The following is a 25,727-nucleotide window of genomic DNA, read 5'->3' as shown; positions in this document are numbered from 1 at the left end:
AGGTCTTCAACAGTTATGGTAAAGTTCATTCAGCTACGATGGGAGTATGGAAAGATGGGCCACACGAGGGACGACCTGAGGGTTCTTATACCCTCAAAATGACGTTGGCTAGGCCTATACCGTCCTACGTCATGCTAGTGGGTTACAGGACGCAGGTCTTTGTGCACTATGCCGGCCAGAGAAGGACCTGTCGATTATGTAGCTCCTACGACCATATGGCAGCACAGTGTTCTAGGAGGCAGCCTACCAGGGCTCCTAGTACGTTGGCAGTGGAGCACAGGCCTTGTGAGTTGATGCAGGAGTTGGGAGAGGAGGAAGCAGGGACGAGTGGTCGTTGGAGTGAAGAGGTTGATCGGGAAGTACCGACGGTCGGTACCTGTGTTACACTCCCGGTGGGCACGGGGGAGCAGACAGGACCGTCGGGGGCTCCATCAGGAAGGAACGATGTTCCTCAGGAAGATTTACTGGAAGACGTGTTGAGAGGTTTTTTGGACCGGTCGGGGACCTCCTCCTTAAGTGCTGCCGAGGCTGATGTGAGGGAGGAACAGCAGTCTGTGGTACAAACATTGTGTGGAACTCGCTTAGAGCAAGTGGTGGAGGTGGAGGTCCATCAGGAGCATTTGTCGGATGAAGACGTGTGTGGGTAGTGGTTCTAGGAAAAGGCCGGCTGGCACGGTTGAGGCCGAGGAGGTACTCACGCCGGGGCAGAGGCCGGGCAAAAAAGCTTGGGCAAAGGATGAGGAGTTGCTGGACCAAAAGGATCTAGTGGATCCTGATTTATGTAGTGAAAGGGTAAAAGGTGGGGAGGGAGCCAGGGGAAAGTCTGGTGAGGCGTCGGGTCGACGCACAGGAAAAGGTATGATAGGCAAGCCATAGAGGCATAGAGGAAAGCCGCCGTTCTTATAAATTTCAGGTGTGTCACTCTAAATGTGAACGGTCTCAAGGCTGAGATCAAAACTGTGTGGTTAGTATGGTTCTTACGCAGGTTCCAGGTGGATGTGTGTTTCTTGCAGGAACACAATCATAAGATTGGTAGTGAGTTGTTGTTGCATGGGTATAAGTTGTACGTTAGTTGTGCTTGGCAGTTGAAAGGGGGGGGTGGCGATAGCGATAAAGAAGACCAACCCCTTGCGTGTCACGGGCTGGGAGGAGGCAGGGGGAAGGGGTTGTGCGGGTAGATGGTGTATGGGGTGATAGAAGGGCATGTTTCATAGGAGTGTATGTGCCGGCGTCGAGCAACACAAGGGTAAAAGTGGATTTTGTGAGGGAAGACTTATTGTACCATCTGTGGGAATTGCCTACCATCACGATTATTGGTGGGGATTGGAATTGTGTAATTCGGGGCCAGGATGTTGAACCGAGGGGGGCGGGTTGTGTATTAAGTGTTCTGAGGGATGTGTTGAGGGACGTGGGTGTCGTAGATGTTGCAGGGGGAGGAGGTTATATGGTGGAGCACACGTTCATTCGCAGGGGGTATGCTGCAAGACTAGACAGGATTTACGTCATGCAGGGATTGGAGGTCGGGAGGGTGCAGACTTTTGATGTGGGTTTCTCGGACCATAGGGCTGTGATAGTGGATCTGTCGTGGGAAGGTGCCGTGCATATTTACCCCGGCTATTAGAAGTTGAATGTGCGGCTCCTCAGGGGGAAGTGGGGGAGGAACGGGTTTTAAGGAGTGGTGGAATTGGTTTTGGGGAGCTAGGGATCGGGCTATGGAGCCTGTAGAATGGTGGGAGTTGCGGGTGAAACCTGGGATCGCGAATTTTTATAGGGTCAAGGGCCGTGAGGAAGCGAGATGGAGATATGGTTTGCAGAATTATTTGGAGGGACAGTTGCAGGCATGTTACGGGAGAGGGGGTGGGGAGGGGAAAGATATAGCACTGCTTCGAGGTAGGATTGAGGAGATTCATAATGAACGTTTTGACGCGATACATTTTCGTTCAGGGTTGGACGATGTGTTGTGGGGGGATAAACCGACCGGGTATGTGTTGCGTAAGTTTAAGGAGCGTAGGAGAGTGACCACGTTATTGCAGTTAGAGACTAGTGCCGGGGTGGGGGATTACCTGGAAGGTGTGGTCCTCATCTCCACTGAGAGTATGAGCATTTATGCAGGTAAATGGTTCAGGAGAAAATGGAGAGAGTGTGGGAGGCGGGGCACCTGGCAGGCGTCTTTCGGTAGGGGGGTTCATAATGCTATAGGAGAAAAGGATAGGGTGGGGTTGGAGGCTGATATTAGTGAGGCTGAGGTGGCAGACGCGGTCTTCAGCATGCACATGGGTAAGGCGCCAGGCATTGACGGTTTGCCTATTGATTTTTATAGGGCTCATGGGGGTGCATGAGGCATTGTTTAGTTGGGGTTTTGAAAAATATGCTAGATGGACAGAGAATGGGTGAGTCACAACGTACAGGCATAGTAGTATTAGTACCAAAGAAGGAAGGGGCGCGGGCGCTGAGTGCTTTCTGGGCAATTTCCTTAATGTGCGCAGACTATAAGGTGTTCGCAAAGATTCTAGGGAATAGAATGAAGGCGGTTCTTGGATCGCTTTTACACGGTCAGTTTGGGATTCCAAGGAGGAGTATGCGGGATGGACACGGGTGCATAAGGGATTTCTTAGAGGGCTGTGGAGGGGGGGGGGTTCTAGGGGTAGATTGGGAGAATGCATATGATTGTGTGGACAGGGTGTTTTTGCGTGAGAGTTTGTGTGATCTGGGTTTTGGTGCCAAGGTGGTAGGGTGGGTGGATGCATTGTATGCGAGGGCGATCATGCGTGTGCAGTTGAACGGTAGGTTGGGTTCTGGGATTCGTATGGAGAGGGGTTTGCAGCAGGGTTGCCCGCTTTCACAGCTATTATTTGCTTGTGTTCAGAACCCATTTTATGAGCTTGTAGACCGAGAGTTGTGTGGGGAGGGGATTGAGGGGAATGACGGGGGGGGGTTGTGGGTTACGTTGATGATACGACGATCTTACTTAGTGGAAGGGAGGATTTTTCAAGGGTGGGTAGAGTCATCGAGAAGTTTGGGGCCGTAACAGGAATGAGGGTAAACAAAAGCAAGTCGATGTTGTCAGGGGTGGGCACCTGGGTAGGCGGGAGATTGGGTCAGGGGTTTGGATGGAATGTCGTGGAACGGATTAAGATTTGTGGGATTTGGTACACAGCAGACAGGCAGGACAGTAGAAAGATTAATTCAGAGGCAGTTAGGGACAGGGCAGTGGGTAGGCTACGTGGCCATCGGGCCAGAGATGTTACATTGCACCAAAGGGCTGTGATTGTGAATTCGTTGGTATACAGTAAGGTTTGGGGAGCGGCGGCAGTATATCCCTTGAGAAATTGTGATGTAACAGACATCCAGAGGAGGGCATTAAGGTATATATGGGGTTATGGGAGGGCGTGGTTGGGACGTGACGTAGTAATGACTGGGGTGCATCAGGGGGGATTGGGTTTGTTGGCATTGGGGCCCAGGGTGAGGGCAATATACGTCAAGGTGAGATACCTCAGTGAGGGGGGGTCTGGGGGCGGCGTGTGGGGGAGGTGATGAGGGACTTACGTTGTTGGTGGAGTGGGAGGGACCTGGAGGTGTGTGAGGATATGTTGAGGTATATGTTAAGAGTGCGAGATGTGTGTCATTTGCGAATAGGGAGGCTGGTGGGAGTTGAGTATTTTCGGGAGACGCTGCAAGGGGTGGCTGTCTTCCCCACATATGATTGGAGGGTAATATGGGAGGAATTTCGAAAGCTAAGAATGCCTGCAAGGGTGAGAGAAGTGGTCTACAGATTCCTCATGGGGATATTGGCGTCAAAAGAGGTGTTGAGGCAGATGGGATATGTGAGTGATGCTTCATGTGTGCATTGTGGTGACTGTGGTGACGTGGAAAATGCTTTCCATGTGGTGTACTTTTGTCCTTTATTGGAAAATGTAAGGGTGTGGTTGAGGGGTGTTTTTGGATTATTGGGGGGGAAGGGGGGTCCTTAGGGCTTCACTTTTAGACGTGGGAGGAGTGTCTAATGAGGTAGCGAGGGCGTTAAGGTATATCATGGTTGATTTTTTGTATGTTTCTTGGGGAATGAGGGAGGTGGGGGGTAATGTCAGGATCAAGGCCTTAGCGGCGAGTTTTTATAGGTCGATGGGTAAGAATAGGAGCTTATATGGGGGTCAGTGGGTTACTCTTTTTCCGGAGAGTTATCGGGGACTGACTGTGGCACGACTCCTACAGTTGGTGCCGGGGAAAGGCAGCAAGGGGTTGGTTTCCGGAGGTGAGTGATGAGTACTTGGAGATGATTGTAGTAAGGAAGAGAAGAGATGGTGGATGCTCCAGTGGTGTATGTGAGATAACATGATGTAAGGCCTGTCTGTGTGAGGGCCTTTGTGTGTGTGTGTATGTGTGTGTGTGTGTTGAGTGTGTGTGTTGTTGCGTGTGGTGTGTGTGTGTGTTGTGTGTCTGTGTGTGTGTCTGTGTGTGTGAGTCTGTGTGTGTGGGTGGGGTGTTCTGTTATTGAAATGGGGCTTCTGTGAGAGAGGTGGAGGTTTTTTGGTAAGATTTTCTTGCTTCTGTGGGTTCGCCAAGGCGTCCTTTCGATACTTTTCAAAGACGGACCAAACTGAAAATATTTAGGAAATAATGAGCTAAGAATTATTTGTTGTAAAAGCTGTGGGGTTTGTTTTTGTTGCCCGAGAGACTAATGTTATGATTCCTATCCTATTTAACAACTGTAGTACGGGCGAGGTGCCTGCGTGCACCAGGCTCGTGTATTTCCTGTATATTTAACTTTGTCAATGTTAGATGTTCTGTGTACGAGAGTGGGCATTGTACATTGCCCTATTCAGTATTTCTTCCTGTTTGGAAGTTAATGAGGTAGGAACGTATATACACACGGATTAAGGGTATATTTCACCTGTTCATTCTGTGTACCTTGTGGGTGATGGGAGGAGGCACACATCTTAAAAAAAAATTTCTTATAATTTATCATTTATTCTAGAGTATGCAAAGTTCCATATGATGTGTATTTGGGTTATATGGGGTGTGGGGAGTACGATTTAGTCTCCTCGAAAACATTGTCAGGGGGTTTTAGTTTTCGAGAATCTATGTACGTAATATGTTACTATACAAAACAATTGTATGAGAAATGATTTGGTGTATACTTAATGTTTTGTATATAAAGTTTTCATACAAAATATGCATAAGTGTAACAGGTTTTGTTTTGTAGCTTTTGTTGTTAAGGAATGCTCATGTGTAGGTTCTTCTGTGTCATTCCTAGTTAGGCTTCTTTTTTTCTCAGCGTTGAGCCTTTTTTTGTTAAGTTTTATGTATAACAACATGTAGATTGCATACTGTGTCCTTAAATAAAAAAAAAAAAAATTATGTTGCTTCAATCGGTCTCTCTGTTCGACAACCATATCACTAGCGACTGTGATATTACATGATTTACCTTCTTCAGGCCCACAATAAAAATTAATTATAGTGTCTTCCTGTGCAAAAACCGAGAGAAAATAATTATTAAAAATTGCACACATTTCATTCTCCTTGTCAGTATGATGCCCAGAGTTACTTTTAAGGGAACCTATCTTATCTCTAACTTTCGTTCTATAAACCTGGAAAAAACGTTTTGGGTTAGTTTTCGAATCCCAAGGAACTTTAATTTCGTAATCCCGTTTAGCTTTTATTATCCTCTATCTAACATCCCTCTTAATGTCACTGTATTGATTCACAAGATGACCCTCACCTCTTTTGATGCACCTATAAATTCCTTTCTTCTGCCCATAAATTCCTTTCTTCTGCCCATAAATTCCTTTCTTCTGCCCATAAATTCCTTTCTTCTGCCCATAAATTCCTTTCTTCTGCCCATAAATTCCTTTCTTCTGCCCATAAATTCCTTTCTTCTGCCCATAAATTCCTTTCTTCTGCCCATAAATTCCTTTCTTTATTCTCATTTTTTCATTAACGTCATATTGCATATTATCAACAGTAAATGGGTTATGCCAGTATACAGAGGCAATATCAGAATTGTATATTTTTAGAAATATATACGTAAGGATAAATGCTATTGATACATACAGTAAATTTCGTTAAAGTCTTTAATATTTGACAGATGTTAAATGTATATAAACAATTTCTTCTCAAATATTCATATAGTTACATTCGACTGTACAAGTAAATTGTCTTGTAAGATCTTACATTTCACAGATAACATTGTATATACCACTACATGCAATATCATTGAAATACAAATGATAACCATGATCAAGCAGTGCACAATTTTGAGCTGTTCCACCATTTGGCGTTTGGTTGTTGTCACATCCATAGTTTGCCCAGTAAGGTGTTCCCATCTGTACAGGTTCTTGGTCTATCCACAGCCACACTCCTTCATGTCCCTCGTCTGTGGCGCCGATCCAGTAATGAGCTGTAGGGAAACCTAGAACGGGGAAAAATGAACCTCGTCAGTATGCATATCACGTATTTTATTTTTTACATTGTTTATTCTATAACTTTTTATCAAAAACTCGTGCAATGCAGATTGTAATGAAAAAAAACTCTCTCAGAAAAAAAAATAATAAATAGAATAAACAAAATCTTTTTTTACGAAAGAAAAAAAAACAGGCTAGAGTGCCTTTAAAAGTGGCCTAATATAATTCCATCTACCAGACCATTGATAAGCACAAAACATACGTTAAGTAAAAGGACACAAGTGTAACTAGTGCGACATTTTATTGTGGTATAATTTAAAGAGTAAGGATATGAACAATTTGAAACCGTGAATGTGACATTCAGCAGGAGTGTCCCGATTTTTCATATTAAACCACGTCTCTGTTATGGCAAATACATCAATCTTACCTGCACTTGCAACTAATCTCAACTCGTCTATTAGTATAACATAAATTTAGAATCCCTCCCTTCTCTTTTGTCTTCCTGCTCATTTCCGTTTCTCCACTATCCCAGTTACTGCCCTCATCACTTAGTCCCACTTGCTTTTCAATATTCACCAATAACTCTACCTCGTTCTGCCTATAACTGGTGTCCTAAAACTCACAGTATCGCTACACTGAGAATTCATTGCTTTTTCACAAAAAAACCCATATTACTAACTAGTTTTAGTTTAAAGACCTAACAACTCTCTACACTGCATTGGCCAGGTCCCCCACCCCAAACCTAGGTAAGTGAACCCCATCCCTGGCATACATGTCATATCTGCCGTCTCTGAATGTTACAGCATTTTGCTTAGTGTTTGTCCAGCCAGCAATTGACACCAATTGCCTGGACAACCATTTATTTCCAACTCCTCTCCTTGGCAAAATACCACATATCACAGGGTTCCCTCTCATCTTCCTAATTATGTCTATTGCTGTCCTGTACCTGCTATTCATGTCCTCACTCCTGCATCTGCCAACATCGTTGCCTCCAACACAGATAAAAGGATTTCTCCCATTACCTTTCATGATGTCGTCTAGACGGCTAACAGTGTCCTTCATCCCAGGTCCTGGAAAACACAACCTCTGCCTCCTCTACTTCTCTATAAGACAAAAAGTCCTATCCATAAACTTAACCTAACTATCCCTAACTAAAACCATGTTATAGGTAAAAGAACACAGGTGCAACTAATGTGACATTTTATTGTGGCAATATTTCACTCTCCACAAGCTTTATTAAGCCATTACCATAAAAACAATGTTATTGCCTTCGCTGGCAAAGTTTGTCGTGACATTCTCGAGTTTCTCTGTTGGGATGACCTTCACTGGAATGGGTTTTCCTGGGGTTTCAAGAGATGTCAACTTACCCTTGTCTGTCAATGTTTCCTTGGTGGTTAAGGGAAATCGAGCTGACGACACTGGAGGACAAGGTAGACAACATACATTCGTCAGGTAACACAGAAAATGGGTTCGAAGTTTCCACAGTATTCTTCTGCTTCTTCGTTGTTTCTGCCACTCCGTTCGTCTTCTTTATCCTCAGTTTCATTACATGTAGCCCAGCCACTGTCCAGGTTCCACTCCGGACCTGAGGACTCACAACAGGAGGATTATTACGAATCCTCTTGTTTACCTCCGTCAGTCGCCGTATCTTAAGCTTAGCCACCCTAAGCTCCTCCTTAAGCTGCTGGTAAAGTTTCTCAATGGAAGACATCTTGGTTCAGATCCACAGACAGTAAACTAAGCAAGTCCTCACAGAGCAAAGTGCAGGTCTCCACTAACAGAGCCAAGTACAGGTCACCGTCAACTAAAATGCCAGATAATTAGGTCATAACATGTTTATACAAACATGTTTATACACAACATGTTTATACAAACATGTTATGACCAAATTATCTACTGAGTACTTAACTGTATTTTTGTTAGTCCTATGTTTATAAAATTGAAGGATAGTTTAGAACTGAGTATATTTTGTGTTAAGGCGTATATTGTATTGAATAAATGATATTAGGATTGCATTTAGTGATATTGTAAATGTGCCTCCGTTACTTGTTAGAGAGGCACCATATTGGTCATCATTATTATGAAATTTTAGTTATCTTTGACATAACTATGTATTATGTATATAAAGTTTTTAATGGATATTAAAATAGTATAAAATAGCGACAGGTTGGTAAGACACAGGTGCAACAGTTAGGGATCTTTATTCCGAAACGTTTCGCCTACACAGTAGGCTGACCACCTCAAAACTACGTCTTAAGGGTAATGGACTGATTACATCGTCTTCACATCACTACTGTCTCTGCAAACTTTTCTGTACTAGACTGGAGAAGATGCACTGATGCAACTGTTGCACATGTGTCTTACTTACCCAAGTTTATAATAATATATAAAAAAAAAGAATCTTCATGTTGCTGTAGGGGAACGTGCTATCATTTCTTATCAAGAGAGTAATCATATATTTTTGTTATTGGGAAAGTTTTAGTTTACGCCAACTCTGTACAAAGCCATCCCCAGTCTGAGGTATACTCCCCACCACAGACTGTGACTAGCAATAGTAGACTAACACGTATCAGTTTACAGCAAGGTGACCAAGAGTCAAAAAACCTAAGTAGGTTTGACTTAAGAAATCGTAATGACACGATTGCAAATAAACCATACCCCCGGCCGGGATTGAACCCGCGGTCATAGAGTCTCAAAACTCCAGCCCGTCGCGTTAGCCACTAGACCAGAGTAGGTTTATACTCTGGGTTCTTATTTAACGAAAAAAAAATGTTACTTGTGACTCTTGACGCTAACTTATCGCTCACTTCACCTCTAACGAAAATAACATCATATTATCAGTCTCTGAAAGACTTATACAGGTTTTGCATTTTTAATATGATAATACATTATTAATGTTTATGACCAAAATGTTCATCCAGCCATCAGTAACACATGTGGATTACATTATAAATGTTATATTGAGCTGCTGGACAGGTGGGTCAAGATGAAGTAATTTGACGTAGTCAGTGTTAAGATTCTTAAGTCCTCTCACTAATGATTTAAGAAAACTCAATAAAAAGCCCCAAACACAGGTGGTAGTTGCCAACGTCTGGTGACAAGTGGAACAAAGATTATCTTCTCTTTTGTGTGATATAGAAAATTAGGTAAACAGAAATTAACATTTGACTAACAATTACTAACGAAATCTGGTATTAGTTTTATATAATAAAACACTGATTAACACAACGTACCACTGCCGTGTATGTAACGGATGAGAGCAGAAAACACCTCAGCGTCATTCAACTTAACCAGGTCACCGCCAATACTCTTACAGTGGGAACGCATCGTGTCCCAGGAGCCAGTGTTTACTAAGTCAACATACATACAACGTCCTCCAACCTCACTGAAGGGTGATGAGCAGCTCAAACCTGAAGAAACACTAAGTGAATTTAGAGGTACTTACATACACATACACACGAACCAACAAACAGACGGACACAGACGGATATGGGCGCCTGGCAGCCTTAAGAATAACTTTTCGACCCCTCAGTAATGATAATAATAATAATAATAATAATAATAATAATAATAATAATAATAATAATAATAATCTTATTTACTACAAGTACATGTACAAGGTATACAGGCCTAACTGACATCAATGACATACTACAATAGAGAAAGTGCTAGTTATGCAGAGCATTTCCTACAAATTAGGTCAGTTTTGTCCCAGGATGCGACCCACACCATTCGACTAACACCCAGGTACCCATTTTACTGCTGGGGGAATATAGACAACCAGTGTAAGGAAACATGTCCACCGTTTCCACCCCATCGCCGGGAATCGAACCCGGAGCTAAGGGGAATGTCCTAAGGTGAATGTCCTACGATGAGAGGTTAATTAAGGGAAATCGACCTGACGACACTGGAGGACAGAAGATAGGGAGGATATGATAACGACATATAAAATACTTAGAGGAACTGACAAGGTAAACAGGGTCAGAATGTTTCAGAGATGGAATAAAGGATACAAACTGGAAGATGAAAACTCAGATGAGCCAAAGGGATGTTAGGAAGTATTTCTTCAGTCATACAGTTGTCAAGAAGTGGAATGGAACAGTTTGGAAGGTGTTACAGTAGAGGCAGGATCCATACATATCTTTAATTAAGAAGAGGTATCATAAGGGTCATGGAGGAGGGAGAGTGTGGACCTAGTAGCGACCAGTGATGTGGAGGGGCCAGGACACTTCTGGTAAGAAACAGTTGGATTCCAATTAAACATCTGGTAGAAAGCAGTGACCACACAGATGACACGATCATGACTGAAAATCCCAAAGTAGCTCTTACAATATTCTTTAATCACTCGTGTAAAAAACAAGAAATTTATAAAAAATAGGGTTTACCCAATTGAACTAGACCCTATACGTAACTTGGAAATATTGAGAGCAGCAAGACACAGCTGATTATCTCGTAAAAAAGAGGAACTGACTAAGAATTTACTAGAGTCGAAATAAACACTCTTTGAATCGTTACATAAAATCTACCTATTTATTTGTTTAGATATTTTTATCAAATAATAAGCAGCATCTTATTCTCTGAACCTAGACAGTGGTGGACAATGATGGTCAGTAGGCGTGTTTAAGATTCTTTTACAACTCATTAACTCTGTTTTGGACATCAGCTCAAAAATGGGTCATATCTCTAAAATATACGTTATACAATCTATTTAGCATTAATTAGTAAATTTTGCACTAAAGAATTGTTAGTCCGAATGTTGTTCATAAATTTTAAACGTCAGTATCGAGTCTAGAATGTGACAAAAGCGAATCTCTAAGACAAAAAAATGCAAGCGCCCCGTAAGCCTACTGTAGCGCTCTCTCTTTTGAAAGTTGAAATAGAATTTTATTTTTTTTTATTAACACATCGGCCGATTCCCACCAAGGCAGGGTGGCCCGAAAAAAAAAACCTTCACCATCATTCACTCCATCACTGTCTTGCCAGAAGGGTGCTTTACGCTACAGTTTATAAAACTGCAACATTAACACCCCTCCTTCAGAGTGCAGGCACTGTACTTCCCATCTCCAGGACTCAAGTCCGGCCTGCCGGCTTCCCTGAATCTTTATAAATGTTACTTTACTCACACTCCAACAGCACGTCAAGTACTAAAAACCATTTGTCTCCATTCACTCCTATCAAATACGCTCACGCATTCTTGCTGGAAGTCCAAGCCCCTCGCACAAAAAACCTCCTTTACCCCCTCCCTCCAACCTTTTCTACGCCGATCCCTACCCCGCCTTCCCTCCACTACAGATTTATACACTCTCGAAGTCATTCTGTTTTGCTCCATTCTCTCTACATGTCCGAACCACCTCAACACCCCTTCCTCAGCCCTCTGGACAACAGTTTTGGTAATCCCGCACCTCCTCCTAACTTCCAAACTACGAATTCTCTGCATTATATTCACACCACACATTGCCCTCAGACATGACATCTTCACTGCCTCCAGCCTTCTCCTTGCTGCAACATTTATCACCCATGCTTCACACCCATATAAGAGCATTGGTAAAACTACACTCTCATACATTCCCCTCTTTGCTTCCATGGACAAAGTTCTTTGTCTCCACAGACTCCTAAGTGCACCACTCACCCTTTTCCCTTCATCAGTTCTATGATTCACCTCATCTTTCATAGACCCATCTACTGACACGTCCACTCCCAAATATCTGAATACATTCACCTCCTCCATACTCTCTCCCTCCAATATGACTTTCAATCTTAGGTCACCTAATCTTTTGGTTGTCCTCATAACTTTACTCTTTCGTATATTCACTTTTAATTTTCTTCTTTTACATACCCTACCAAATTCATCCACCAACCTCTGCAACTTCTCTTCAGAATCTCCCAAGAGCACCGTGTCATCAGCAAAACGCAACTGTGGCAACTCCCACTTTGTTTTTGATTCTTTATCTTTTAACTCCACTCCTCTTGCAAAGACCCTCGCATTCACTTCACTTACAACTCCATCTATAAATATATTGAACAACCACGGTGACATCACACATCCTTGTCTAAGGCCTACTTTTACTGGGAAATAAATCTCTCTCTTTCCTACATACTCTAACCAGAAACTCACTATCCTAGTAAAAACCCTCTTCACTGCTTTCAGTAAGCTACCTCCTGTACCATACACGTGCAACATCTGCCACATTGGTCTACACACCCGTTACCTTTCCTAAAGCCTCCTTGTTCATCTGCTGTCCTACTCTCCGTCTTACTCTTAATTCTTTCAATAATAAATCTACCATACACTTTACCAGGTATACTCAAGAGACTTATTCCCCTATAATTCTTGCACTCTCTTTTGTCCTCTTTGCCTTTATACAAAGGAACTATGCATGCACTCTGCCAATCCCTAGGTACCTTACCCGCTTCCATACATTTATTAAATAATAGCACCAATCACTCCAAAACTATATCCCCACCTGCTTTTAATATTTCTATCTTCATCCCATCAATCCCAGCTGCCTTAAACCTTTTCATTCTACCCACTGCCTCAGGAACTTTCCCCACACTCACAACTGGCTCTTACTCACTCCTACAAGATGTTATTCCTCCTTTCCCAATACACGAAATCACACAATTCCTCAAAATATTCCCTCCATCTTCCTGATACCTCTAATTATTTTATTATTATTATCACACTGGCCGATTCCCACCAAGGCAGGGTGGCCCGAAAAAGAAAAACTTTCACCATCATTCACTCCATCACTGTCTTGCCAGAAGGGTGCTTTACACTACAGTTTTTAAACTGCAACATTAACACCCCTCCTTCAGAGTGCAGGCACTGTACTTCCCATCTCCAGGACTCAAGTCCGGCCTGCCGGTTTCCCTGAATCCCTTCATAAATGTTACTTTGCTCACACTCCAACAGCACGTCAAGTATTAAAAACCATTTGTCTCCATTCACTCCTATCAAACACGCTCACGCATGCCTGCTGGAAGGCCAAGCCCCTCGCACACAAAACCTCCTTTACCCCCTCCCTCCAACCCTTCCTAGGCCGACCCCTACCCCGCCTTCCTTCCACTACAGACTGATACACTCTTGAAGTCATTCTGTTTCGCTCCATTCTCTCTACATGTCCGAACCACCTCAACAACCCTTCCTCAGCCCTCTGGACAACAGTTTTGGTAATCCCGCACCTCCTCCTAACTTCCAAACTACGAATTCTCTGCATTATATTCACACCACACATTGCCCTCAGACACGACATCTCCACTGCCTCCAGCCTTCTCCTCGCTGCAACATTCATCACCCACGCTTCACACCCATATAAGAGCGTTGGTAAAACTATACTCTCATACATTCCCCTCTTTGCCTCCAAGGACAAAGTTCTTTGTCTCCACAGACTCCTAAGTGCACCACTCACTCTTTTTCCCTCTCCATTTAATGCCTCTCCTCTCCTATTTTTAACCGACAAATCCATTTATTCCTTTGGCTTCGTCAACTTGTTATCTCTCTCCAAAACTTTTTCTTATTTTCAACAAAATTTGTTGATAACATCTCACCCACTCTCTCATTTGCTCTCTTTTTACATTGCTTCACCACTCTCTTTCTCTCCATATGCTCTTCCCTCCTTGCATTACTTCTACTTTGTAAAAACCTCTCATATGCTGAACACTCTAGCACTACATTCTTAAACCTACCACATACATCTTCGACCCATTGCCTATACTCTCACTAGCCTATCCATCCTCCAACAATTATTTATATCTTACCTTAACTGCCTCCTCATTTAGTTTATAAACCTTCACCTCTCTCTTACTTGATGTTTTTATTTTCCTTGTATCCCATCTACCTTTTACTCTCACTGTAGCTAAAACTAAAAAGTGATCTGATATATCTGTGGCCCCTCTACAAACATGTATATCCTAAAGTCTACTCAACAGTCTTTTATCTATAAATACGTAGTCCAACAAACTACTGTTATTTTGCCCTACATCATATCTTGTATACTTATTTATCCTCTTTTTCTTAAAATATGTATTACCTATAACTAAACCCCTTTCTATACAAAGTTCAATCAAAGGGCTCCCATTATCATTTACACCTGGCACCCCAAACTTACCTACCACACCCTCTCTAAAAGTTTCTCCTACTTTAGCATTCAGGTCCCCTACCACAATTACTCTCTCACTTGGTTCAAAGGCTCCTATACATTCACTTAACATCTCCCAAAATCTCTCTCTCTCCTCTGCATTCCTCTCTTCTCCAGGTGCATACACGCTTATTATGACCCACTTTTCGCAGCCAACTCTTATTTTAGTGAACATAATCCTTGAATTTAGGCATTTATATTCCCTCTTCTCCTTCCATAACTGATCCTTCAAAATTATTGCTACCCCTTCCTGAGCTCTAACTCTCTCAGATACTCCTGACATAATCTCGTTTATTTCTCCCCACTGAAACTCACTTACCCCCGTCAGCTTTGTTTCGCTTAGGGCCAGAACATCCAACTTCTTTTCATTCATAACATCAGCAATCATCTGTTTAATATCATCCGCACTACATCCACGCACATTCAAGCATCCCAGTTTTACAAAGTTTTTCTTTTTATCTTTTTTAGTAAATGTCTACAGGAGAAGGGGTTACTAGCCCATTGCTCCCGGCATTTTAGTCGCCTCATACAATACGCATGGCTTACGGAGGAAAGATTCTTTTCCACTTCCCCATGGAGAATAGAGGAAATAAAGAAAAACAAGAACTATGCAGAAAAAGAAGTAAAACCCTAGATGGTGGCCTGGTGGCTAACGCTCTTGCTTCACACGGCAAGGGCCTGGGTTCGATTCCCAGCCAGAATAGAAACACTGGGCGTGTTTCTTTCCACCTGTGGTCTATGTTACCCGTCAGTAAAATTGGTACCTGGGTATCAGTCGACTGGTGTGGGTCGCATCCTGGGACACTGACCTAATTTGCCCCACATGTTATGAATAACAAAGGGCTTTCTGTATAGTAGTATGTCATTGCTGTCAGATAGGACTGTATACCTTGTACATGTACTGGTAGTAAATAAAGGTATTATTATTATTATTATATATATATGTATATGTATATATATATATATATATATATATATATATATATATATATATACATATAAATATATATATATATATATATATATAAATATATATATATATATATATATATATATATATATATATATATATATATATATATATATATATATATAAATATATATATATATATATAAATATATATATATATATATAAATATATATATATATATATATAAATATATATATATATATATAAATATATATATATATATATATATATATATATATATATATATATATATATATAAATATATATATATATATATATATATATATATATATATATATATATATATATATATATATATATATATATATATATATATATAAATATATATATATATATATATAAATATATATATATATATATATATATATATATATATATATATATATATATATATATAGATATATATGTATATATATATATATATATATATTTATATATATATATATATATATATATATATATATATATATATATATATATATATATATATATATATATATACATATATATACATATATATATATATATATATACATATATATACATATTTTTTTATTATTATTATCACACTGGCCGATTCCCACCAAGGCAGGGTGGCCCGAAAAAGAAAAACTTTCACCATCATTCACTCCATCACTGTCTTGCCAGAAGGATGCTTTACACTATAGTTTTTAAACTGCAACATTAACACCCCTCCTATATCTATCTATCTATATATATATATATATATATATATATATATATATATATATATATATATATATATATATATATATATATATATATATATATATATATATATATATATATTTTTATTATCACACTGGCCGATTCCCACCAAGGCAGGGTGGCCCGAAAAAGAAAAACTTTCACCATCATTCACTCCATCATTGTCTTGCCAGAAGGGTGCTTTACACTACAGTTTTTAAACTGCAACATTAACACCCCTCCTTCAGAGTGCAGGCACTGTACTTCCCATCTCCAGGACTCAAGTCCGGCCTGCCGGTTTCCCTGAATCCCTTCATAAATGTTACTTTGCTCACACTCCAACAGCACGTCAAGTATTAAAAACCATTTGTCTCCATTCACTCCTATCAAACACGCTCACGCATGCCTGCTGGAAGGCCAAGCCCCTCGCACACAAAACCTCCTTTACCCCCTCCCTCCAACCCTTCCTAGGCCGACCCCTACCCCGCCTTCCTTCCACTACAGACTGATACACTCTTGAAGTCATTCTGTTTCGCTCCATTCTCTCTACATGTCCGAACCACCTCAACAACCCTTCCTCAGCCCTCTGGACAACAGTTTTGGTAATCTCGCACCTCCTCCTAACTTCCAAACTACGAATTCTCTGCATTATATTCACACCACACATTGCCCTCAGACATGACATCTCCACTGCCTCCAGCCTTCTCCTCGCTGCAACATTCATTACCCACGCTTCACACCCATATAAGAGCGTTGGTAAAACTATACTCTCATACATTCCCCTCTTTGCCTCCAAGGACAAAGTTCTTTGTCTCCACAGACTCCTAAGTGCACCACTCACTCTTTTTCCATCATCAATTCTATGATTCACCTCATCTTTCATAGACCCATCCGCTGACACGTCCACTCCCAAATATCTGAATACGTTCACCTCCTCCATACTCTCTCCCTCCAATCTGATATTCAATCTTTCATCACATAATCTTTTTGTTATCCTCATAACCTTACTCTTTCCTGTATTCACCTTTAATTTTCTTCTTTTGCACACCCTACCAAATTCATCCACCAATCTCTGCAGCTTCTCTTCAGAATCTCCCAAGAGCACAGTGTCATCAGCAAAGAGCAGCTGTGACAACTCCCACTTTGTGTGTGATTCTTTATCTTTTAACTCCACGCCTCTTGCCAAGACCCTCGCATTTACTTCTCTTACAACCCCATCTATAAATATATTAAACAACCACGGTGACATCACACATCCTTGTCTAAGGCCTACTTTTACTGGGAAAAAATTTCCCTCTTTCCTACATACTCTAACTTGAGCCTCACTATCCTCGTAAAAACTCTTCACTGCTTTCAGTAACCTACCTCCTACACCATACACTTGCAACATCTGCCACATTGCCCCCCTATCCACCCTGTCATATGCCTTTTCCAAATCCATAAATGCCACAAAGACCTCTTTAGCCTTATCTAAATACTATTCACTTATATGTTTCACTGTAAACACCTGGTCCACACACCCCCTACCTTTCCTAAAGCCTCCTTGTTCATCTGCTATCCTATTCTCCGTCTTACTCTTAATTCTTTCAATTATAACTCTACCATACACTTTACCAGGTACACTCAACAGACTTATCCCCCTATAATTTTTGCACTCTCTTTTATCCCCTTTGCCTTTATACAAAGGAACTATGCATGCTCTCTGCCAATCCCTAGGTACCTTACCCTCTTCCATACATTTATTAAATAATTGCACCAACCACTCCAAAACTATATCCCCACCTGCTTTTAACATTTCTATCTTTATCCCATCAATCCCGGCTGCCTTACCCCCTTTCATTTTACCTACTGCCTCACGAACTTCCCCCACACTCACAACTGGCTCTTCCTCACTCCTACAAGATGTTATTCCTCCTTGCCCTATACACGAAATCACAGCTTCCCTATCTTCATCAACATTTAACAATTCCTCAAAATATTCCCTCCATCTTCCCAATACCTCTAACTCTCCATTTAATAACTCTCCTCTCCTATTTTTAACTGACAAATCCATTTGTTCTCTAGGCTTTCTTAACTTGTTAATCTCACTCCAAAACTTTTTCTTATTTTCAACAAAATTTGTTGATAACATCTCACCCACTCTCTCATTTGCTCTCTTTTTACATTGCTTCACCACTCTCTTAACCTCTCTCTTTTTCTCCATATACTCTTCCCTCCTTGCATGACTTCTACTTTGTAAAAACTTCTCATATGCTAACTTTTTCTCCCTTACTACTCTCTTTACATCATCATTCCACCAATCGCTCTTCTTCCCTCCTGCACCCACTTTCCTGTAACCACAAACTTCTGCTGAACACTCTAACACTACATTTTCAAACCTACCCCATACCTCTTCGACCCCATTGACTATGCTCTCATTAGCCCATCTATCCTCCAATAGCTGTTTATATCTTACCCTAACTGCCTCCTCTTTTAGTTTATAAACCTTCACCTCTCTCTTCCCTGATGCTTCTATTCTCCTTGTATCCCATCTACCTTTTACTCTCAGTGTAGCTACAACTAGAAAGTGATCTGATATATCTGTGGCCCCTCTATAAATATGTACATCCTGAAGTCTACTCAACAGTCTTTTATCTACCAATACATAATCCAACAAACTACTGTCATTTCGCCCTACATCATATCGTGTATACTTATTTATCCTCTTTTTCTTAAAATATGTATTACCTATAACTAAACCCCTTTCTATACAAAGTTGAATCAAAGGGCTCCCATTATCATTTACACCTGGCACCCCAAACTTACCTACCACACCCTCTCTAAAAGTTTCTCCTACTTTAGCATTCAGGTTCCCTACCACAATTACTCTCTCACTTGGTTAAAAGGCTCCTATACATTCACTTAACATCTCCCAAAATCTCTCTCTCTCCTCTGCATTCCTCTCTTCTCCAGGTGCATACACGCTTATTATGACCCACTTCTCGCATCCAACCTTTACTTTAATCCACATAATTCTTGAATTTACACATTCATATTCTCTTTTCTCCTTCCATAACTGATCATTTAACATTACTGCTACCTCTTCCTTTGCTCTAACTCTCTCAGATACTCCAGATTTAATCCCATTTATTTCCCCCCACTGAAACTCCCCTACCTCCTTCAGCTTTGTTTCGCTTAGAGCCAGGACATCCAACTTCTTTTCATTCATAACATCAGCAATCATCTGTTTCTTGTCATCCGCACTACATCCACGTACATTTAAGCATCCCAGTTTTATAAAGTTTTTCTTCTTCTCTTTTTTAGTAAATGTATACAGGAGAAGGGGTTACTAGTCCATTGCTCCCGGCATTTTAGTCGCCTCATACGACACGCATGGCTTACGGAGGAAAGATTCTTTTCCACTTCCCCATGGACAATAGAAGAAATAAAAAAGAACAAGAGCTATTTAGAAAAAGGAGAAAAACCTAGATGTATGTATATATATATATGCATGCGCGTGTCTGTGAAGTGTGACCAAAGTGTAAGTAGGAGTAGCAAGATATCCCTGTTATCTAGCGTGTTTATGAGACAGAAAAAGAAACCAGCAATCCTACCATCATGCAAAACAGTTACAGGTTTTTGTTTCACAGTCATCTGGCAGGACGGTAGTACTTCCCTGGGTGGTTGCTGTCTACCAACCTACTACCTACATATATATATACTACTAATATATATATATATATATATATATATATATATATATATATATATATATATATATATATATATATATATATGGATAAAACACGTAAAGTTTTCTCATATTCCGATAGTAAAAACTACTTACTATCTTCTGCAATCGACACATTTTTCATTTCGCCATTGACAGCAGCTGCTCCTGAGGGAGAAGAAAAAAATAAAAAATTAGCTGGAGAGAATCCAGACATGAAAATTAATGCTAAGAAAGAGCATTTACACTGAAAGTTAACATTAATATTAACAATAATTATAACTAAACAAAAACAAGCTTCTTGAGAAACTGTACTGCAAGAATAACAATCCCTCACATGAATAAGAAAAGTTAATGAACCAGCCCAGAGGACCAGATCACTACCTATATACAATCAAGCACTGACACGAAGTGTAGACCAACACCAGTATACCACCCAGTGACACGAAGTGTAGACCAACACCAGTATACCACTCAGTGACACGAAGTGTAGACGAACACCAGTATACCACCCAGTGACACGAAGTGTAGACCAACACCAGTATACCACCCAGTGACACGAAGTGTAGACCAACACCAGTATACCACCCAGTGACACGAAGTGTAGACCAACACCAGTATACCACCCAGTGACACGAAGTGTAGACCAACACCAGTATACCACCCAGTGACACGAAGTGCAGACCAACACCAGTATACCATGCAGTGACACGAAGTTGAGACCAACGCCAGTATACCACACAGTGACACGAAGTTGAGACCAACGCCAGTATACCACACAGTGACACGATATGTAGACCAACACCAGTATACCACCCAGTGACACGAAGTTGAGACCAACGCCAGTATACCACCCAGTGACACGAAGTTGAGACCAACGCCAGTATACCACCCAGTGACACGAAGTTGAGACCAACGCCAGTATACCACCCAGTGACACGAAGTTGAGACCAACGCCAGTATACCACACAGTGATACGATGTGTAGACCAACACCAGTATACCATGCAGTGACACGAAGTTGAGACCAACGCCAGTATACCACCCAGTGACACGAAGTTGAGACCAACGCCAGTATACCACACAGTGATACGATGTGTAGACCAACACCAGTATACCATGCAGTGACACGAAGTTGAGACCAACGCCAGTATACCACCCAGTGACACGAAGTTGAGACCAACGCCAGTATACCACCCAGTGACACGATGTGTAGATCAACACTAGTATGTAAATGCACTGACACACAAGACAGCAGGTCCATGTTGACATGAGGATATCAACGATTATATATACTCAAGGTGCAGACCACCAGCACTGATATTCTATTAATCTATACCCCCACTAGGATACCAAAACGTTGAGACATATAACTGCTAGATTTTCTCCAGCGGAAGAAAGTGACAAACGAGGCTCAGTTCTCCTCCAGAATTATCAAAAGATAACGACCCACAAGGTTTTTAACACTAATCAGTATATCACAGTCATTAACAAACATGACATAAGCTTCAGACTACCATCTGTATGCAAACATTTCTTGACAGGTAACAAAGGAGGCTAAACCTAACACCAAGTAATTAACAATCAGCGGCGCACAAGATATGAAATTCAGACCACCACCAGTAATTAGTCAAGCAGTAGCTAACCGGTACCTTAAATAAATCAACAAGCAGTGACACACAAGAACTAGACCACCACAAGTTTTCCAAAACTCCGTAACACACAAAACAGGAGAATAAGTCCATCACCAATAAATCAAAGAGCAGTGATTCGCCAGGGCCAGACCACTGCCAGTTTATCAGCAGTCGCTGACACACGAAAACCAGTATAGCAAAATGCAGAGACACTCAAGAAAACTTAGAAAACCAATAAAAACAACAGTGATAGACAAATCTTACGGACCAGGACACCAGTAGTAAATCGAGTAGCAGTGACATACAAGGACTAGTGCGCCACCTGAATGTGAACAATCAGTAGCCTACAAGGACTAGTCCACCATCAAAATATAAACTAGCAATGACACCAGAATGTCACCATGGTTATTCCTGCTACTAGCAGGAATGACCATGATGTTTTCTTACCCATGAAGAGCAACACGACCAATCCACCGTTCATGGTGACGGGTTGTGTTAGCAGAATCAGTGAAAATATCCGAATGATACAACCGTCCCAGGGCTACGTTTTAACTCCATCCTCTCTTCCTGCCTTTATACCACACAACCTCTCTGTCCTTGAAACAAAGTTTTCACCAGCTCTTTATCTTATGGCCTCTTTCCCTCCTTTTCATCTCTTGTTTTTTTCTTGTTTATAGCCTAATAACCATCATGCTTTATCGGCATACCAAGCATCCAGGGTTACGTTGGGAGTATTAACATCTGTCTGTATTGTGTCAAAAAATATTATTAGTTACTATGACATTTTATATTTTACGAACCTTAATTGGGGATCTTTCAGTTGTCACTCGAATTTTGTTTCTACCTTCATTTTTTTTTTAAATTTCTTTTGCTCATAACTCGAGAACGCCTCATCCAATCCTCTTCAATATTTAAATTCTTATGCACGATAAATAGGGCCATATTCCTGGAACAAATAGCATGTGAAAGTGCCCACTGACAAAAGTTGTTGATCGCATTCCCAGGAGCCACGAATAGGACTGATAACTTCCAAAACCCTCAGCTGCGTAGCTTCTAATGTTAAACAACAGTGGAGAGTAAAACTTAAGCGTAGATGTAGTTAGTTTAGCATCTCTATTATGCAGTCCATACCATTGTGTGTATGGTAGTCAAGGTAATTACAGAGACAGATAATGGGTTCAGGGGCTGAACGTCATAATTTCCTTAGATGAACAAGTTAGAGTAGTAGTGAAGTGTTTACATACTCATATCCGTTCACAGTCGTAATGAGTTATTTATGCAGATATTAATTTGGTCTCACTCACACACAAACACACAAAACGGTAATGATTTATTTACAGTGGGCAAAGTCAGGGTATTTTTCGAGAATGATTTGTAATACACCACTTAGTAATATACCTGAGTGAATTGTCTCTGAATTCATTAATTTTATCGCATTCTGATACAAAATGATGCAACATGTGTCAATAGGCCATCTGGTAAAGTTTACATTTTGTTTGGCTTACAACTGACGACGGTCTGGAGACTCTCTGACCGCGGGTTCAAACCCCACCGGTGGTATGGTTCATTTATATCCATTCTGTAATATGGTGACCAAACCTGCACAGCATAATTTAAATGAGGTCCAACCAAAGATATATAGAGCTGATGAACAACCTGAGGACTTCTATTATTTATACTTCTTGCTATGTCGCATGGTTATTTTCCTGTCCAATATTTAGAACTTTGCATTTGTCTATATTAAACTGCATCTGCCACTTCTCCGACCATTGCATCAGTCTATTCAAATCATTCTGGAGTGCTCTAATGTCCATGTTAGAATGAATTGGAGGGCCTATTTTGGTGTCATCAGCAAATTTGCTTATGTCGCTATTTATTCCCTCATCTATGTCGTTTATGTAGATTGTGAACAACAAGGGGCCCAACACTGGCCCTGTGGAACACCGCTTGTGACGTGCCCCCATACCGATTTCTCCCCATTTATGCAAACTCTCTGCTGCCTATTAGTATTATTGTTCTCAATACTTCTGACAGCGCAAGATTGTAGTCTACTCCCTCTTTGAAGGCATATAACTTAGCCAATTCATCAGCTCTATCGTGTATTTAAAGACCAAGGTTAGATGGAATACACAGAAAGTGCAGTCCGACTCTAGTGTTCACAATCCTACCATACCAGTGTCTGGCTTCAGATACAAGCATGCCACAGCTCGTACTTCAAGAGTTGAGAGTATTTATGGATGATACAGAATCAGTTACAATTAAGGTGTCAACCTTAGATACATGGATGCATTTGAGAGCAAGAAGTATGGCAACCGTTCTGTTTGTAGTGTAGAGGCCCAATTATTTATGCGTGCTCCAATTTCTTTATGAGAGCCATCACTCTGTAAGACAACAGCAGCACTACCAATTGCACAGAGGATTGATGAAAAGAGGCATCAACATAAATAATTTGTGATAGAGTATGCTATGTGACTAAGTTATCACTACAAATTAAGGTGTCTTGCTTGGCTTCAAGGCGAAGCTTTGGTTAAGATTTAAGAATATTTTGGGGGGAAAGGGAAGGATATTTGTTTGGAATGGGGTGATATCCCATGGAGCGGGCAAGTGCCGCTGTTGCCTTACTTGAAATAGATCACATATCTGGTTCATGCCGAGGTCAGTTCCAGTTTTTGCGATCCTTCTGGAGGAGTGTTCACCAGTGCTGAGGAAAGTTTGGAGGGCTTCTGTGCAGGGGTTTAAATTTGTTAGCCTGAGCATATTGACCCCAATGAGGGCATTTCTTTCAGTGGCACGATCTCTGATGCTTGGGATATCAAGTTCTTTCCGCATATTTAGAATTTTGGCAGTACAACGGCATCCTAGGATGATACTCATTGCTTCGTTCTGCAGTTTTTCCAGTCCTAAAACCTTCCAGTCTTACACAAGAGCAAGTAGTGGAACGGCAAAATCAACCAATGATCTTACATAAGCAAAATACATTATTTTCACAATTTTAGTTTTGGCTCTATACCTGGGATAAAACCTGCTACAACTCTAAGTGCTCTCAGCCTTCCTTTGTATTGCCGACAAAGTCTTTTTACAACAGGTTCAAGTAATAGAACCTCAAAGTCTAGATATTTCTATCTGGTTATATTTTAGAAGAGACCCATCATGCAACTGGATCTGTTGAACTGCGCTTCTATGTCGAGGAGGACGTCTGTTGAGTATCTTTTCATTTATCAGTAGTGATAATCAGCCAGAGGTTCTGACACTAGGCTCGTGCGTGGTTAAGGATGTTTTGGGTATTGGAGAATCCGGTGGTACGAATAACTGTATCATCAGCAAAGTTAATCATATAATGATCGGGCTGGCTAGGCGTTGTATAAAGTAAAGATTTAATTACAATACTGAATAAAATGGGACTGAGTACACCTTCCTGTGTGATTCCTAACTCAAAGTCTTTGATTACACTTATATGTCCCTGGAACAACATAGAAAACTTTCAGTGAGACAGGTAGCTTTAGATTAGAAATATTTAGATATACGTGCAACATTTGGGTATCTTTATTGTAGACGTTTCGCAAACCAGTGGCTTTATCAATGGAAATTCTAGGACATAATTATGTTCTAGAATTTGTATTGAAAAAGCCACTGGTTGGCGAAACATCTACACTAAAGATACCCAGATGTTGCACGTATAGGTATTGTATACCGTCATGTACAGCTTTTGAATCAGCGAAGAAGCCATCCTCCTACATCTGTTCTGGCAAGTTCACTAATGATTACATATTGTTTGGCTACATCAAAAGTAGATTTAAGGTCCAAGAAGGCAGTGTATGAGCTGTCAGTGTGCAGGGTAAGAAAGGTGGCTGTACAATGATGCACGCTCCTTCCGGGCACGGAACCATACAACTAGGGAGACAAATTGTTTGATTCGGTGCATGAGGCGATTCAGAATCATCCTCTCCAATGTTTAACACAAGCAGCTAATGAGAGGTATTGGGCGAAATGCATTTTCTTGATTGGGCTTTGGAATGGGAAAGATAAGACTGTTGGTCCTTGATTTAGGGAGCTCCCCAGTTGCATAGTTCATGTTAAATAATTTAAGTAAGGGATTACCTGCTATTCGATATAGTTGTAATTCCATCCTTCGCAGGCGACGTGCAG

The 25,727-nt window shown here is 41.0% G+C and overlaps 1 protein-coding gene across 1 annotated transcript; it reads right to left on the bottom strand.

The window, feature by feature from the left end:
• Nucleotides 1-6,057: 6,057 nt before the first annotated feature.
• On the bottom strand, nucleotides 6,058-22,121 carry LOC128705757 (perlucin-like protein). Its single transcript, XM_053800895.2, has 4 exons — nucleotides 22,029-22,121; nucleotides 20,066-20,116; nucleotides 9,635-9,811; nucleotides 6,058-6,409 (listed from the first exon to the last, which is right to left on the bottom strand). Exons 1-4 carry the CDS (start codon nucleotides 22,060-22,062, stop codon nucleotides 6,168-6,170), a joined length of 504 nt encoding a protein of 167 aa, XP_053656870.1. The 5' UTR covers nucleotides 22,063-22,121; the 3' UTR covers nucleotides 6,058-6,167.
• Between the last annotated feature and the right edge of the window lie 3,606 nt (nucleotides 22,122-25,727).

This window comes from Cherax quadricarinatus, chromosome 3 (genome assembly GCF_038502225.1).
Source record: "Cherax quadricarinatus isolate ZL_2023a chromosome 3, ASM3850222v1, whole genome shotgun sequence".
Lineage (NCBI taxonomy): Eukaryota > Metazoa > Arthropoda > Malacostraca > Decapoda > Parastacidae > Cherax > Cherax quadricarinatus.
Note: the sequence above shows the minus strand (reverse complement) of the source record. Positions and strands in the feature narration are given on the sequence as shown.